General features: G+C 41.8%; 2 protein-coding genes across 4 annotated transcripts in view; both read left to right on the forward strand.

Moving 5' to 3' along the window:
- Positions 1-4,239, forward strand: part of pld1a (phospholipase D1a) — a 32,762-nt gene extending 28,523 nt beyond the window's left edge. Inside the window, exon 26 of the mRNA XM_083924019.1 lies at positions 629-4,239. Within this exon, the coding sequence (XP_083780145.1) occupies positions 629-853 (225 nt within the window). The 3' untranslated portion in view covers positions 854-4,239. The remainder of the gene's footprint in view (positions 1-628) is intronic.
- A 2,557-nt stretch (positions 4,240-6,796) lies between these two features.
- The window catches only part of tnika (TRAF2 and NCK interacting kinase a), a 66,418-nt gene continuing 54,630 nt past the window's right edge, over positions 6,797-18,584 (forward strand). For all 3 annotated transcript variants that reach the window (XM_083923767.1, XM_083923765.1, XM_083923766.1), the window contains exon 1: positions 6,797-7,191. In XM_083923767.1, coding sequence (XP_083779893.1) covers positions 7,135-7,191 — 57 coding nt within the window. In that variant the 5' untranslated portion in view covers positions 6,797-7,134. The remainder of the gene's footprint in view (positions 7,192-18,584) is intronic.

An 18,584-nucleotide genomic window follows, 5' to 3' on the forward strand; every position in this document is an offset into this window, starting at 1 on the left:
GGGCACACATGATTCTTTAGGGGAAATTAACTCATCGGACTGAGGTAATAACATACGTGCCAGATAGTGTTTTTGACAGGAACTATGATTTAGTAATTTAGATGTAATTTGCAGATGTTATCTATATACATTGGAAAAAAAGTATTAATACTTGGTTTATTCTGAAATATTGTCATTTTTTCATTGTTCAGAATTTGATAGAATATCAGCTGTGGCTATACCACTGCTGTACTAGCATGTATTTTTAAATAACCAAGGCACTCCAACAAAAACCTTATAAACCTTTATTTTGTGGGGAAAAAAATGTGTGAGTGTGCGTGTGTGCGTGAGAGGAATGTCCACGTCTGTAACTTCTCTTAATCCCAAGGATTTATCTTCTCTACAGTCCCCATTTTGAAACATCTTACACTCAATTTACCACCCCCAAAGTCATTGGGATGATTTGATGATTTTGATATTTATGCCAAATATCACAGTAGTCCGTCCAATATTTGATTAAATATTTCTTTGTCAACCTTGACGGCCCGACCAGCTGGTTCGACGCCCATCCCAAGAGCCATATACAAAAATCAGTGCTTCAGTTAAAGACAGCAGTATATTCACAGTACATATGTGTGTTTTTCTGAAGGTATTTCGTTGCCTTCCTTCGTCCTTGGTGAGGAACATGTCCGAGCTGGAGCAGTACCAGTCCAAACCGGGTTTGGCCCAGACCGACCTGGACCGCGCTCAGGAAGAACTGCGCAAAATCCGAGGCTTCCTGGTCCAGTTTCCTTTGGACTTCCTGTCCGAGCAGAACCTCATGCCCTCCGTTGGAACAAAGGAGTCCATGGTCCCGACTGAGATCTGGACATAAGGGATGTGCCGGCCACTTATCAGTCGGAATGTAACTGTTTCTTGAGCATCTTTTATCTGGATTGTCATCAAATGTGTAATATTGGATGATTGGAGAGATCGCCTTTAATCCAGGGATGAAAGTCTCCTCTGGATTGATGTGACTGCTGGACATTGACAAATCTCTCAAATCTGTTACTACTTAAAAAAAAAACTAAAAAAAACACTAAAGCGTAGTTACAGCTTTTCTGGGTAAGCATTAACACTTTTGGGATATATGAAGAACAAAAAAGATACAACACTTGGGGACAATATTCATGATTGCATTCAAGCTGTGGAGATGAAAAACAGGCGCATGAACTTTGGGTTTTGGGAATCAACTCAACTCTGCACACTTAGACCTTTGGACCGGGGCTCAGCGATGATTTCTAAGGAACCAGCGTGAGGCTATAATTACAATGTTTGACAATGACGCTAACAAATGTTTGGCTTTTAGTTTATAATGATCACAAAATACACAGAGATGGTGATGTATGTGATTGTCTAAGTTCATGGTGGTGTATGCTTGTTAGGTGCTGTGTACACTGTGTATGAGTTCAGAGAGCTGCTTTTAGACACGCTTAAAAGCTAGGCTCAGATGCATCTTAAGGATCTTTACTGTAAAACGGTTCCGAAACATGTGTAAGCTCTGAACTGCGCAGTACACGTACAGAGACAAATTTTCCGACTCATCGGTGGTGCATGATTTTAATGACTGTGCTCAAAATCTTGTTGACATGATTGCTATAATGCATGTACCAATCACATCTCTAAAAAAGAAACCCCTCAGAGACCCGTCCTGTCAAACGTGTTTTCTATCGGATAAGTATTACACGTGACGTATGAACTTTAATGCTGAAATGCGATAGCTAAATCAGCTTAGTTATATCCTAGTGCAGGGGTCTGCAACCCACGGCTCCGGGGCCGAATGCGGCTCTTCAGCCCCTTATCACTGGCTCCCTGTAGCTTTGGCAAAAAAATTAAAACAATGTGTAAATAACCTGTTTTTTGCACAGTGGACAAGGGGAAACATTTTATCTTGGAGTTCAAGGTGATATTGAAAAAATATTACGTGAAAATATGTCATATATATATATATCAATATCATCCTTGGTCTACGGCCCAGTGCCTTTCCCTGCCGGTGGCTGATCTGGAGTTGGTGACCAGCACTGATGCTGGATAAATCCCCCCCAAAAAAATTTGCGAAGGAAATTAGTATTTTGTGGACATATTAATTTGATTTCACATGATGATGGCTTACGTTTATGCTTGTATTGTGGTGAGAAATTAGTGAACAACCACAATTTTAGGACAGGTAACAATGCCAAGTAACAGTAACTATGTATAAACCTTTATAAGCTGTGACATTAAATATGTTTTGCGGCTCCAGACAAATTCTATCTGGTGGAAGAGGGGGCAAAATGGCTCTTTTGATAGTAAAGGTTGCAGACCCCTGTCCTAGTGTAATCAGAGGTGTGAGTTAAACATGCTTATGGCTGAGGTTGTATGATTAAAGGCTAAATTGTGAAAGGCTTGTGGCAGTAGGGATGCACTGCCTGTGAAGTTCTGGGCCAATTCCAACAATGATGTCTAAAATAACAATGCGACCGAAAGTCGGTAACAATGTTTTGTTGTTGTTGTTGTTTGTCATTTTATTTTTGTTATTTATTCCTCTTTTGTGCCAGGGAAACAAATAAATCTCCATTGTATATTAATAAAAAAAAAGCAACTTAACTGTTTTTAATCATGCAAATATAAGAAACGACCTTTAATACAGACTTCTTTCACACGTAAAAGATTATTATTAAGTTTCAAAAGGATTTTTTAACCTTTTAACACAAGATGTAGGCAACTCAACACATAAACATCAAGCACCGCCGTAAATGTCATCTTATTTTTACCGATGGCATTCATCAAGGTGAATATCGGCTGATAAATCAGTGCATCTCTATGTGCCAGTGAGAAACATCAGAGGCTGGATGAGACAATCAGCCCACAGATTCAAAGCAGTCATTTCATCTTTGCTCAACAGATGGTGCTAGCATCTTAAAAATACAGTCGTTTGTGTACGTCAGTCCAATTTGGGCCTTTCAGTTCCCCCTGCTATTCTTTTTCTCAGTCTATAATTCTGAGTCTAATGGTGACAGCGTTTTATCAAGTCTTTGAAAAAATGTAAACAATGAAAACAAAAACAATATTTTCCATATCGCATGCAACCGATTCCAACGGCAAAGCTGTCACATATGAAGATACAGTGTGAAATCGTTTGTTATGTTTCCAGTTTCCTGGGAGTTCCAGTGGTTTTCTTGATGAAGCTTTTTACTCAAAGTGAAAACAAAATCTCCCTTTTTGTAACGTAACACAGCCTTTATCTGTCAAGGGGAAACATACGTTTTTCTAGGGATTCTTGATGGTATGTGACCTACATTACGGGGCAGTTGTTAAAATTTGTATTTGTGAATGTATGGACTCTATGTTGCCTGTTTTGGATTTGTAACATTTGTCACAGTATCTTGTTCGATCGCCGACCTCTTTGAAATGTGAAGTTAATGAAACATGCCTTTTGAACCCAGCTGTGCTCAGTTTTTGCCACAAACACATAAGCTGCGTTCAAAACCGTTCCCTATCATGGAAACAGTTCGCTCCGTAGTGTTTTCGCCATTTAATGTTTGTGCTCAAATTCTCAGTGGTTAATTTCATTCACTATATAGATACACTATAAAATACCCACAATGCACAACTCATTTGAATAGTGAGTGAGTGAATGAGGGAACGGTTTCAAACACAGCTGTAGAATATCACAGCAAATCATTGGTTAATGATGTTGAAGTGATGTTGATGTTGATGAATGAAGGTCTGAGTCACACACCCAACATGTGAATCACTGGCGTGTGTTCAGGAGAAGCAGACAATAACTGCACCGTACGGGATCTGACAATGAAATGAATTTTTTAATGGGACCAGGAAATCGATGAACGCTAACTGAAGTGATAACGACACCGCAGCCTTTCTTTCTTTTATAGACACAAACGGTTTTGCTTTTCAATTTGATTCTGACATCACTGTATTGTTTATTCTTGCTGATATTGTCGGTTTATTATCTATGGAATATGTATCAAAATTCTCTAAACATCCTTTTTCTAATGTACGGCATGGTTGTATGGACGGTTGTGGATTTGTAACTACACCATTTCTCTCTATCATAACCATCGTGCAGCAGTCTTTTCCGTCAACTTTCCGTTAACCTCTATTCAGCTGATCTTGCCTCCACTCTTCATGTACAATACTTTTTTTTTGTACAGTTGAAAATGTTTCTAATTTCTGTCTGTTCACTAAACACAGTGTAACTAAGAATTTAAATGGCTAACAAATAAAAAAATATCTTTGGAATTTGGGTTTCTTTTAGTCACAAATTGAGAACCAAGTTGATGTAAAAACATTATTCTTTATTCATTTTTTTATTTATTAAGTAAAAAGTCTCCAATACAAAATCTATGATTACGTAAAAGTCACAGACTTGCACTACAGCAGTAATCTGGGCGCAGGATCTCAGATGCATCAGGGGTTTAAATGGACACGAACACTTTACTGGGGTTTATGTGATAATGTGATAGTATATAACAGACACTGGTCTAATGAACTGAGTGGAATGTAAAAGTAATGGAGAGCTGTTATTGTGTTTTGCTGTTTAGATTGCAGCGCGTACAATGGGCAGTTCTCAAACAAGCATGAAACTGCTGCTGATTCCCGTGAAATTCACTCTCAGTGTCGATTGTTGCATAAGGTCCTTATGTGATCTCAATGTTTTTCCAAAGTCTGAACCACTGACTTGGCAGTGATACTTTTATCATGAATCAAGTTATGCCAGGCAGCATGCCTACTGGGGAAATTCTTAAGAAACAAAAGCAGAAGGCTTACATGATTGAAGGATTGGCAGCCGAAGGATAAATTCTTTGGAAATATGGTCACACCTGAGGAGCGGAGCTGCACAACTACCTGTGTTTAGCTACAACTCATAACTCATAATAGAACTGGCTCCTAAAGTGGTGATGGGATTAACGATTTAGATACCCTTACTTTTTCTTATCGTTGTCAGGGTAGGTATATCTTAAATCACACACTGATGATGCCAGTTGGGTTATCTAAGCATGAGCACTTTTGAAGATTTAACAGGTGTTTGAAAGAGCGGGGCTTCAGAAAGACTCTATTGAGTTAGATTATGAGGGATCTAGTGTTTTTGAATAAAAATATGGAATAGCATCTGCACCTGTCAAATAAATCAAGTGACGTAAAGTTGTTATTGTTCCCTCTGAAATGTCGTAAAGCAGAAGTATATAGAATAAAAGAAAGTGCGTCTGTTGTGGTATTCCTTTAAGACAAACTCTAATTAGGATTTATGCAAGTCACAACATGCAAAACAAGGTATATTCTCTGGAAATACTGGACAATTGAAGGTTTGTAAGTCAAAAGATAGAAGAAGTCAGCGGAACAAAGAGGTTGAGTTCCCCTGCACGCCTTACAAGCCCCTTGTTGCTTTTATTTGTGGAGCCCCTTTGTTAAAATAAACACTTTCGACGCACATATCTAACCTGCCTGCCTCTGCTTTAGGGTCCAGCTGTCAGTAGGCCTGCTATAGAATTAGCTGTCCAATATGGACCCTGCAGAGATCTCCTCACTTCGGCAGGCGCTAGCAAGTCAGGGAGTCCTTATGGGCAACACGAAGGTGCCCTTAAACAAATTATGGACACACTTCAGCGCCTTGCTTCAGGAGTTACTCAACTTTGAGTGTCCTTTGGACCAGGTGTCCACACACACCCTCAATCCTCCAGCTCCAGCTCCAAACTCTTGCCTGGCAAACCTTAGAGCAGAGCTGCTTAGTAATAACAGGTAATTAGCTGTTTGATCGTCAAGAAAGAACGACTCATCTTCTTTGGAAAAGGTGCTCCTCATTATAATGGTCAGTTACTATATGTTCTTGGCAAGCAGTTTTACAGGTGCTAAATTATTCTCAGCACTTCATGTCGGCACATGATGCCAATTATTGTGAAAGGATTCTTAAAGTATTTTGTTTTATATGTATATAGACATATGTAGACATGTGCTCATTTGCACCAGGAAACGTCACTCAAACGCCCCTCAGATGGGATAAGGGGTCTGGAAACCCTCAAATCCTTCTCCATATCATTGGCAGAGTAAGAATATTTTAAATCACTGTTTGCACCCATAAAGTACAGTCCTCGGCCTGCGAAAACAGTTCTATAATGTCTTGTGTGGCTCTGATGGGAGCTTTCCAAAGTGGACTATACATTTAAATTAGCATAAAAAGAAAATATTCATGTACAGAAGTGCGTCATGATGTACTTCGGTAAAGTTCTTGAGTAAATGTATTTAATTGAGTTTCATTAGTACCCCTTAAAGACAAAATCTAACTAGGATGTACATTTTCTTTTTTTTCACCTCATAATTTGTGTAGTTGTTGCACTGGATTGCGTGTTATTCTTACGTGTTCATGTTATTTTGTCCACCCCTAAATGTGGTGTGGAGAACAAAAAAGTACATTGTTTTTTTTCTTGTTCTTTAATGAAAAACGCCCAGATTGAGTTCCTTAAAACAAATCAATAAAATAAGTATGTTAAATAAAGGTCTTTGCTGATTCTTTGGCTTTGCTGGCCTCTTGTCTTTAAAAAGCACAGGGTGACATCATTCACATAAAAAAAATAATAATGTTGTTGCTCTTCTCTCTGTGTGTTGACGGTCGTTGGAAAAACAAAAAAAAAAGTTTGGGAGTCCCTCCTGCCTCAGCAAACCACGCCTGTTACTGGGCGGGGTTTGCTGAGGCAGTAGGCAGCGCGCTCCCCCGCCCTCCCCTCTATTCACTGGCTGTCACAGCAGCGGCTTCAGGAGGAGCATGAGCAGTTCTCCACTTTCCACGGCGCTTCACCTTCCTCAGATTTTTTATTTCCCGCAGACATGGATCTGGAGGCGCTAATGCACGGCGCGCTCTTCCTTCCCGTCCTCCCCGCGTTTGCGCTCTAGCTGTGCGCTCCCGGGCTGGTGGCACGTCCCGCTACTGACCAGGCAGAAGGACACTGTTATTATTGTGAGATAACACTGTGCAGCAGAGAGAGAGAAGCACACACACACACACACACAGAGGGGACAGCAAAGACTGAGCAGCAAGAGAAGGGGACCACACGGTCGTGACAGCAAAGGCCGTTTGAGGATATCGGGCAACTGAGAGCAGCTTTTATTGTGTCCTCCATCATGGCGAGTGACTCTCCGGCTCGGAGTCTGGATGAAATCGACCTGTCCGCTTTGAGGGTAAGATGATGTTTGTGGTTTTTACATCTTTCAAATGTAGCTTCAAATGAAAAAAAAAAACAACCTGGTGTGTGCGTGTCGTGCGCGCGTTTCTCCTTCTCATGCACCTGACAGCGGTCCCTGAATAGCACAGCCGGGCAGGAGAGCAGAGGAGGCTGCAAAAGGCGGATGTGTGGGAGCCAGGCCGCCACAATGTGTCAAATTATACATCAAATTATATATAGACGTTAACTAACTTGACAGCTGCCTCGCGCACCTGAAGCTTTATCTTCATTCAAGTCAGTAACGGGATGGTTTACTGTCTGTGTGTGTGTGTGTGTGTGTGTGTGTGTGTGTGTGTGTGTGTGTGCGTGTGTGTGTGTGTGTGTGTGATGATGAGGCTGTAGCTGGGGATTCTGCTGACCCGGATGGGGGGGGTTGTGTATCTCTTTTGCTCCGGTCCAGGCTATTATAGGCCCACCAGCCTTGATTCAGACGGCGGTGGAATTTAACCTATTTCTCCCACACACGTCTGATTCTCTTGCCTTGTGTGTTAAGAGATACAGATTCTTTTCAGTTCAAAATAGTTGTTTATCCAGAATACCCCCCTTAATTTGTGGTTAACGTGTTAACATATTTGCTGTTTTAAGGAGCTATTTACTCTTTCTCTGCGTGTGTTTGCGCGTGTGCGTGCGTGCGTGTGTGTGTGTGTGTGTGAGAGAGAGAGAGAGAGAGAGAGAGAGAGAGAGAGAGAACCAACCTACCTGTAGTCAGTGTAGCCTGCTCTCCATCAAATCTGAAGCTTTGCATGCTGCAATAGCCACTTCTTTTGTTCATCCGGTGTGTGCTGCAACCCATAACACACACTCAGAGACATATACACAAACAGCCTCCTGCACTTGTGTTTATGCGTGGATACCCATGTTTCTGCTTCGCTGGGCATGGTTCTGTGTGTGTGTGTGTGTGTGTTCCTAATGTGTGGGTGTCTGACACTCAGCTGCGCACGGAGATGCTGCACATGAGAAAAGGACTCCAGCTGAAGACCTGTTCGCTGCTCTGAGAAATGCAACCACAACACACACACACACACACACACACACACACACACACACACACACACACACACACACACACACACACACACACACACACACACACACACACACACACACCACACAAAGCGCAGTTGTTGTCTGCCTGCCCACATTTACCTGTTTCCGTGTCTGCTTTATTGTTCCCGCATGTTCCTTTTTATACCCTTTATTTTGACTGTCTCTTTCTGTTCATGTCTCTTCGCTCGTCTCTGTTTCTGCCTAACTGCTCATCCATCTACCCGCATACTGTTCCTCCTTTTTCTATCAATCCTGTTTTTTCAGCATCTCGTTCCTCTGACTGACTGAATGCACTTCCCCGTCTATCTGCCAGCCGCCCTGTCTCTTAGCATTATGTCTCTCTGCCCACCTCCCCTGCCCTGCCTCCATCAAGAGTAATGTTCACAGGGGATGTGAACGAAATGATGATAACAAGTGTTACTTTTCAATGTTCACACCTGCAGCATATAGCGGGGTTTCTGGCGGTGCAGGGTTAAGGCAGAATTGGAGATAGAATAGAAAGGAGAATGTGAAAGAAAGAAAAAGAGAAGGAGAGGAAGAGGAGGGAAGTGTCAGCCCATGCATGCCCGGTTCTTTCAGAGGCGCGATGTCAAGCGCATGTCTCTCACCATGACTCAGCTACAAGGACGCACACAATTAATGCTTACATTTGTTTTTTTATGTGGCATGGTTGTGTATTCAATGGTGTTTGAATTTATTTGAGCGTCTTACTAACAGCAGTTGTTTGACACCTCTTAAACACACATATATATATATATATACATATATATATACATATATATATATATAGATGTGTTTTTACATGTTTGTATGCATACACTCTTTAAAAGAACACTTGTTTCAAACTTGTGCTGTGCAGCCAATCCCAAAAATATTTCCATTTGAAGAAAACGTGCAGCTGTAAAAGAAACATGTACTCTTGGGTTTAAATATTCCCCTAAGTGTAAACATCACATAGCTTCAATCAAGAGTTGGAACACAGCAAAAAAGAACAGATTATTTATCCAGCCTATAAGGGAACTCAAAGGGTAAAACCTGATGTTAATGTGTCAAATCTTTTTGGCGGTGTAACTGTAACTACCAGCTATTCCAGGGGGGTTTCATGTCCTTTCTTTGCAAACTTTGTATCCAAAATTCTAGGGAAAGGTTTTAGATCTTTATTGTTCAGCGTGGTTGGACCTGTATACAGCACATACGCTTTGTCTCTTCATATGTACCATTAGACTCCTGTTTCTGTCGTTCACAATTTTCTGTCTTTCCATCATGTATTTTGACTTATCATGATACCCACATCCCCCCTCCCAACGCGCGCACACACATACACACACACACACACACACACACACACACACACACACACACACACACACACACACACACACACACACACACACACACACACACACACACACACACACACACGAGTGTACTGTCAACCACTGCACTGGCTAGACAGGAAGTAGGTCAGCTGGCTATGATGAAGTGTGTGTGTGTGTGTGTGGGGGGGGGTATAATACTGCCATTGGTCGTGGGTGATGGGGGATTGTGTTATTGTGTGTGTGTGTGTGTGTGTGTATGGGAGCGAGGTGAGGTTCAGGGAGCAGGGCTTGGTCTTGCACTCGGTTGCTCTGAGGCACACTGGCCATTGCACACACACACCCATACACATATAGATACGCACCGGTACAAGAGACAGACAGAACTAAATGGGAAGTAGAGTGGAGAGAGAAGTGGCTTTTTATGGTTGGTGTCAGATTTTTTTCTCCCCTTTTTCTTTGTTTTCTTTCTCTCTCACTCTTTTCTTGTGCCTCATCGGCTCCCTGCGACATTTGCCAGTGTCGCACATCGACCCCAGCACCTGTCTTGGTGCCGATGTTTCACTCGAGTGGTAAAGGCCAGAGCTAGAGGCCGACACAGATGTCCCCGTTGTTGTGTGTGACTCACAATGACAAACAAAAGACCAGAAGAGGTCGAAGCGCTGTGGTTTTTATACAGTCAGTGGATTTTATGTGAAGCGATGTGCGCACACACACGCAGGTCAGAGGCGTCAGAAGCACGGGTTCATCCAGTCAGCTGAGCTAACGACAGCAACAGATGGTATATCAGCAGGAAGTATAGCCACAGCACCACACACACACACACACACACACACACACACACACACACACACACACACACACACACACACACTGGCGATACACAAATGTGCTGTGCAGGGACTCAGGTGTGAGATCTGTGATGAAGGAGAGAGCAGGTGAGGATGAAGGGATACTGACACGGTCAGAGAATGACAGAGAAAAAGACTCAGAGCGAGAGAGCCGGAGCAATGGATTCATAGAGAGAGAAAGAGAGAGAGAGAGAAGGGACGTGTAAAGATGAATTGAGCTTAGAGAGACAACGACAGAGTGCAGAGAGAGAAGGAGAAGGCGACAGAGACTGTGTTTGGGCTAAAAGGTGGAGATGTGACCAGTGACTAAAGTAGTCCGAAGCAAAGACCCCTCTCCAGATCTCTTCCCTCCCTCCCCCTCCATCCCTGCTGCCCAGTAAGGCCACATTCCATCGGCCCCTCACCATGGACGCCATAGTAACGGGGCCACAGCAGTGCCCAAGGCTTACACAGGGCTTATTCATGAATAGTCTATATACTGTATTGCAGTCTGTCGCTGAGAAATGCCCCTCTCCCTCCCACCTCCCTTTCCACTCTGCCAGCCTGCTTCTAGTTGACCTATTTCCCCCCCCCCCCACCAAGTCACTGATGCAGCCACATCAAGTCTTTAATTCTCTGCTACACTTACTGTACAAACACTAAGATCTAAGTTGGCTCTGTATGCACAAAAATGAGCAAATCTGCCAAATAAGATCGTTTATTGATTACATTTTTATGTGAGTGTCTTTTTGATACTTGCTATCCCCAGCTGATGTACGAAAATTAATGATTCAGGAAAGATTTGCTGTCTTAAACATTCAAGTTTTCCTTGGAATATTCTCTCCTATCGCTGGAAGAGATGTAGTTTCTGTTTCCAGCAAAAACACCAGTGATTTGTAGTTTCTGAGCAGATGAGCAGTCAATGAAAGTCAAGGAAAGAGACTTTAGAGTAGTGGCCACCTTGTCTGATTTTCCCATATTATTTCTTAGACATGCAGTTCAAAAACACCACAGCAAAGATGATGCCAAAACATTAAAAAACAAAAAATGATGCATTATGTTTCAGCATGCTTTAAAGGCACTTACGTCAAGAACATCAAGATACATTAAAATGAATATAAACAAAGCACACACACACACACACACACACACACACACACACACACACACACACACACACACACACACACACACACACACACACACACACTAGATCTGAAGTGCTTGAAGGAATCACCTGCATGTAAACAAGCCCATAGGTGCAGGGCAGGAAGGCAAGTAAGATGGATTGAAATGACAGAGGGAGAGAGCAGGCAGGCGAAATTGAGAAGAAAAGATGAATGATGAGGGGGGTGGAGGGATGGACGGAGGAATGACAGGAAAAGGTGTGAGATGACAAGTTGGCAGTGATGGATGGGAGGCAAGAGGCGAGGAGCGTATGGGTTCATTAGCATCGCAGAGCAAACTGCAGCGCGTATTGTCTTCGGTGGGCTGTGAATCTGTGATTAAGAGTCTACTCGGGTTAATGTACTGTACATGTCTGGGTGAGACCTACTGGGAATAAAGCTACCACAGCATTTCCTTGTAAAAGCAAGCAGTGGTGAGCCCTGGCGTTAATTGTAAGTGTTTTTTATAAGAGGCAGACCCGGCCCCAGCATGACTCTTATCATCCTCTTAGGGTCTCTAATTCAATCCACCTCACTTCTCTGTAATTCACTTTCCATAGACACCAACTGCACTCACCTGGCTGCTGCCTAGTGCACAGAAACCTATAGTTGGGCCTGCTGCATGATCCGGACAAGCCAGGTTGAGTTTTAAAAGAATAATTATTTGTTTTCCAAATAGGTTGTTCATTCGAATGCCCTGAGTCTCACATAGTTGGACATTTTACTGCGTCAAAACATTAGTTAGCTTAAACACTTGCTTTTTTACATATCAACCAGATACAGATCAGCATTAGCATTCATTTGGAGTCCTATTTTTAGCAACATGAGTAAGTCCAATATTCACTCTCTTTTGGCTCTGTTTCGCAATACACTAATGTCTGAAGGAAATACCTGGCTTTTTTGCTGTTAAATGCAACGGGATGTTCCCTAGCTAGGCACTAACTTTGTCCTTTTGCTGTTTGGTGCTGGGCAGGTAGCCTACAGTCTGGGTTTTTTCAGATCTTTTAGCTGAAAGCAGCTTCCTGATGGAAACTAGGCTGATGAGAGTCCAGTTATGATGAATCAAAACAGTGAAGTTGTGGACTATTAAACCAAAACAATAAGCTGTAGACACTAAATGTCCCCTTCAACATTAAATGAAGTAGTTTGAGCCAGATATTGATTATTGCAGTTTTAACCATGAATATCTGAACTTTCTATTACGGTATAAATAGAAATGTTTAACGCAGGTTTGGTTGATAAACTTAACTCCTCTGTGAGGAAAATTCAATACGTAGCCATGGTTTTGTTTTTTAACTGCAGGAATGCACAATGAACAAATTGTGCATCCATGAACACAAATTATCATATTAGCCCTACTGATAGATAGATAGATAGATATATACATAGATAGATAGATAGATAGATAGATAGATAGATAGATAGATAGATAGATAGATAGATAGACAGATAGATAGATAGATAGATAGACAGATAGATAGATAGATAGATAGATAGATAGATAGATAGATAGATAGATAGACAGATAGATAGATAGATAGATAGATAGATAGATAGATAGACAGATAGATAGATAAGTGGATAGATAGATAGATAGATAAGTGGATAGATAGATAGATAGATAGATGGATAGATAGATACATAGATAGATAGATAGATGGATAGATAGATAGATACATAGATAGATACATAGATAGATAGATAGATAGATAGATAGATAGATAGATAGATAGATAGATAGAACATATTTATTTACTTTTTTGTCTGTAGTGTGTCTGTGTGTTTGTTGAGATTGTAGTTTATCTCTTGAATTTGTGCCACTGTGTATATAAAACCTCACAGATTGGATTTACTGCATCTGCACTGATTTATTTCAGTTGTGATGGATATATTAAATTTAAATTTAATTTTATTGCACTGTTGGTGTTTACACAAACAATTTCCCAATCAGTTTACTTTTCATTTCCCCCTAATCCACATGTCACATGTTGACATTGTTTAATGGTGTATGGTGTTTGTGAAACAACATGTACTGAAAGTAGATCTTCGTAAGTGTGTTTGGGTTATTATAAATATGGGCGCTCCTGTGTGTGTGTGTGTGTGTGTGTGTCTGTCTGTCTGTCTGTCTGTCTGTCTGTCTGCGTGTGCCTGTGTGTCTGCGTTAGCCTGTGTGTCTGTGTGTGTGTGTGTCTGTGTGTGTGTGTGTGTGTGTGTGTCTCTGTGACTGACGGATGTAGATAGAAATGTTTGGTCTTCAGCTGATAAGAGACACCATATAAGATAAACATCTTAAACCAAGGGCTGTGTGGCAAATACATTTTGGATTTCCTGCTAATAAAAGCTCCTTTGATCTGCGGGTTACAGCCCACTCTCAAGTATCCTGTGTCTTTCTCTTTACATTCAGTAGCAGTTAGATTTACAGACATTCAGGCGTGATGCAAAAGTACAAAGTAAAAGTGTTTTTAAGACTTGGCGAGAATCCCGTCATTGGTTATCAGGTGTGTTTTGGTTTACTCCACTTTTAAGTGTTTGTCCTTCACTCACTATATTCTGAAGAGTTATCCGGAGAGTTGAGTGTCAGCCAGACACAACAAAACAAAGATGGAGAGTGCTGCGCTGCTTCTTAAAAGGTAGAGGATAATCTTAAGTGCTCTTCAGAATTTGGCAAGTGACAGCAGATTAATAATTAACATTCACCACTCAACTTCCTTAATTAGCGAGGCATGTATTTAGTTGTCAGTTCAAAGAAATTCAAGGCACTCTGATGTATATTAAAAGGGTTTTCATGGGACATGCATGTGTTTCAACTCAGCCTTTTTTGCCAGTCTTTGTCACACTCAAGATCATATGCCACAATGAGGAAACGTCACTGGGTTTCATGACCTGCTTTTCTCTAACTCAGCGCTTAAATGGGTCAAATCGACCCACAACATAATAGCAGGATTAGAGAAAGCTATTTGCAGAAAAACTATTATAGTATATAGTAATTATACCTATTGTTGTGTTTATTGATGAGGGGATGAGTCACACTTCCAACCAACAAATGTTTACTCCTAACTTCTCACAAGTTCTGATCCAGTGAGGTAAGGAAGTGTATTATGGTCAACCGTGCTCCGTATCACCTTTGCATGTGTCTACACCTGATTTTAATGTAAGGTGTTTGCTCTGGATTTAATGTCAAGATTAGAACTAGGATAAGCGTCTGGTTGGGTAAGAGTTAAGTTTAGGAATGCAGTAGAGAGGATTAAGGTTAGGGTTAGAAATGAAAGAATGAATGCAGTCAGAAAAGGTCCTCACACATGTTGTAAAGTGGCTTTCACAAGAACTGCAGCCGCTGCACTCTAAAACCCATTATTTCTAATGGCCTGCTCTGCTCATGGACCGATATCCCCCGTTCAAAGACAAGAGTGGATCCAGTGTTGTATCCATCTCAGCGCCCAAAGTTAATCCCACTTCCTTCTACTTTTGCACAAAACCATTCCATGTCAAGAAGAAGTGACAGAGAAATAAGCAAAATGGATTGGAGGCAAAATGATCAGGACCAAAACAGAATTTGTATCTGTGGATGTACAGGGATGTAAGTAGAAAAGCTCTCTTGCTCTCTGTTCTGTAGGTGAGTGTAAAAAATTAAAATGGAGATTAGCCATTGTCATTGTGTCTATGACCAATGAATGTCGTGCCAATCCTAACAAGGTGACGATGCTCCTTTTCTGACCTCTAGATAAATGGTGATTGAAGTCGGGCTAACCGTGTCCTTTCTTTATGACACTTATGATAAACATCATTTCTGTTGTTGTGTGAAGGCCTCGCAGGTCAAACATTCTTTAAATTGTTCTCATGGAAATTAAAGGAAGTCAGGCTCCTTTTTGGGTTTGGGCAATTCTCAGTCGGCAAGAAAATACTTTCAACTGGTGGTTAAAAAGAAAAGAAAAACTGCACTGTCATCAGAGTTCAAGTAAACTGATGTGACTGATGTGTGTGCGTTTTTACATCGTATCTCAAATAGATCTCAACTTTACATTTTCTTCAACATGTTATTTTAGAAGCTATATTTAATTTGCTACTGTTATTCAGCAGCTTCACACACACACACACACACACACACACACACACACACACACACACACACACACACACACACACACACACACACACACACACACACACCGTGATTCATCGGCCACCAGTGAGGTCATGTGGCAGTCATGTGACGCTGGCAAAGAGCACAAAATGAGAAAAGGGGAAGGTGGTAATGTCGCTCCGTCTGGAATTCTAAACCACAGATATATAGATGAGCACATGTGAACACACACACACACACACACACACACACACACACACATGCAGATGTACTGACAAAGCCTAGCGCACGCTGAGAGCTCATTCTGCAAGTGGCCTATAAAATATGAATGATACCGTGCTATATTTTTATCAGGGAGCCTCAGGATATGTATGAACTGGAGCAGCAAGAACGCTCCGTTACTCTTGTCACAGCACTCATTCTGTATGTTGGCATGCAGGCGAGGCTACATGTGCATGCCTACATCATGTGTGATGCTTGTATGCATACATGGATTATAATTTTTTTTATATCTGGATGTCTTATGTTGTGTAAAAACACAAATAGAGCGCATCCTTAGGTGTGTCTTACACACACGAGAGTAAAATCTTCCTGCATAAGCTGAAGGCCAGATAGCAAGGCAAACAGTTGCAGAGCTTGCAGAGCTTGCAGAATGCTGCAGTCTGCACTGTTGAAAGAGGCTTGCAGTCTGTCTCTGACTCTTTTTCGCACATACACACGCGTTTAGTTAGACACACACTCTTCATTTTGAGCCCACTCATACTCGTTAGAACATTTGAACACTAGCCCTTGTGTGGGAGTGCGCTTTCTGAAAAGTGTGTCAGTGTGTGTGTGTGTGTGTGGTTATGAGAGTGCGAGAGCGCGAGACAGCGGGAGGATGTACTTGAGACAGACTGTGAGAGAATGAGTTTGTGTGTGTTAATATGTGCGGGGAAACTGTGTGTGTGAGTGTCTGCTGCGCACAACAGAGAAATAAGGGTGAAAAAACGACAGGAAGAGGAAGGAGAGAGCAAGAAAAGGGCCTGTCTTCAGAATGCGCTGACAGGTTGACAGGTCTGCTGAGACCCGCAGAAACAAACATATAGAGACAGAGCAAGGGAGGCAAAAGAGAGAGAGAAATGGGGAAGAGAGGGATGGAAAACTGAGAAACAACAGTGGAAAGAAAGAAAGTAAACCTATAAAAATGCAGACACATGGAGAATGTATAGTACACAATATTCTCCCGTAACACCCCAAAATGCACTTAAAGTGTGCTTTCTTCATTCGGCCATACTCTTGTCATTTCAAGCACACGTAGATCTGTGTGTTATGCCGGCAAAGTTCAAACAAAAATTCACAGACATGACATAAAAGAGAGGTGCAGGAAGTGACAAAGCAAGATGGCCGACTGTGAGCGTAAGACGCAGGAGAGAGAAGTGAAGAGGTTAGAGACGGGGATGGAAATAGAGCGCACGTGTGCCTTTTCAGAACTGACGTAAAAAGATGCTTTATTGAGAGGGGACTTGTCTGTGAGAAGTGGGTATCATGTAATATTGTCTGTTCTCCCAGCGAGTCCCTGTGCAGATCTACATAATACCTCGGTTTATTTCTGTGAATCAGCAACGAAATAAGCCTCTAGCTTTGCCTCCAGTAGAAGATCTCATTTTTATACATCTTCCCTAGATGATTTTGAAGAGCTATTTTAATAAAAGGATGATAAATGACAGATATTACCTTGGATTTTGGTATATTTTTAACTGACCCAGTATAGTTGGCTGTAAGTGCCAGGTTCCACGTAACAAGCCGTTTATAATGGATTTATAGAACCCTACGTTTAGCCCTACAGTGAGTAATGATAAAAGCGACAATCCTGTGTAAATGAGCGTTCAGACACATGCCCTTCTAGGCACAAATTAGGTGAAAAGTTGAACGCGGTTGTGACTGACTCAAAATTAATAACATGTTACATTTACAAAAGTCTTTAATAGCGAGAAGGATGCACAGGGAGACATAACAGAAACTTGGTATAAAAAAAAGGGCCTCTGTGTTTCTGGGACTCTGCTGGAATGAGAAAAGTGTTGAAAAGAAGGACTTATCCTGGACACAGTCAGGAATGAATGAGAGAAAGAAAGCATGTGTAGATAAAAGAGTGAGAGAGAGACATAGATGGACTTCGGCTGGTTGGAAAAACAGAAGCTGGTGGAGCAGAGAGTGTGCGAAAGAGAGAGAGAAGGAAGGACAGGGTGAATACCAGCTATTGTTGGAATGCCGTAGCAACACGCGGCAGAGAGGAAGGGGGAGGTGTGTGTGTGTGTGTGTGTGTGTGTGTGTGTGTGTGTGTGTGTGTGTGTGTGTGTGTGTATGTGTGTGTGTGTGTGTGTGTGTGTGTGTGTGTGTGTGTGTGTGTGTGTGTGTGTGTGTGTGTGTGTGTGTGTGTGTGTGTGTGTGTGTCTGTGTGTCTGTGTCTGTGTGTCTGTGTGTCTGTGTGTGTGTGTGTGTCTGTGTGTGTGTGTGTAGGGGGTTAGTGGGTTTTTTGCACTGTTCAAGTCGCTCCTTGTCAGAGATGAGTCGGGTTGTGTGTTGGCGACCTAGCGACTGTGGGCTTAAATTATTAGCTAGTCAGGACACCAGCTTAAAACACTTCAGCACTGCATTTTAGACCAATGTATCAACACCCAAAGAGCTCAGCTGGTAGAGCAAGACATGAGCTCAGCTGGTAGGGCAAGACAACTCGCACCATTGTTAAAAAATGTAGTTATCCAGTGTTATGGATAACAGAACTAATAAGAGTCTACAACCATGCCAGTGTGTCTTTGTAACACACACTGGTGTGGCTATGAAATTAGATGTCATGCTTTATCATCCATATGACTACTGTCTAAATCTGATTCAACACCCATTATATCTTGTTGCATTGAAAAAACTATTTG

Source organism: Echiichthys vipera, assembly GCF_963691815.1.
Source record: "Echiichthys vipera genome assembly, chromosome: 12".
Classification (NCBI taxonomy): Eukaryota; Metazoa; Chordata; class Actinopteri; order Perciformes; family Trachinidae; genus Echiichthys; species Echiichthys vipera.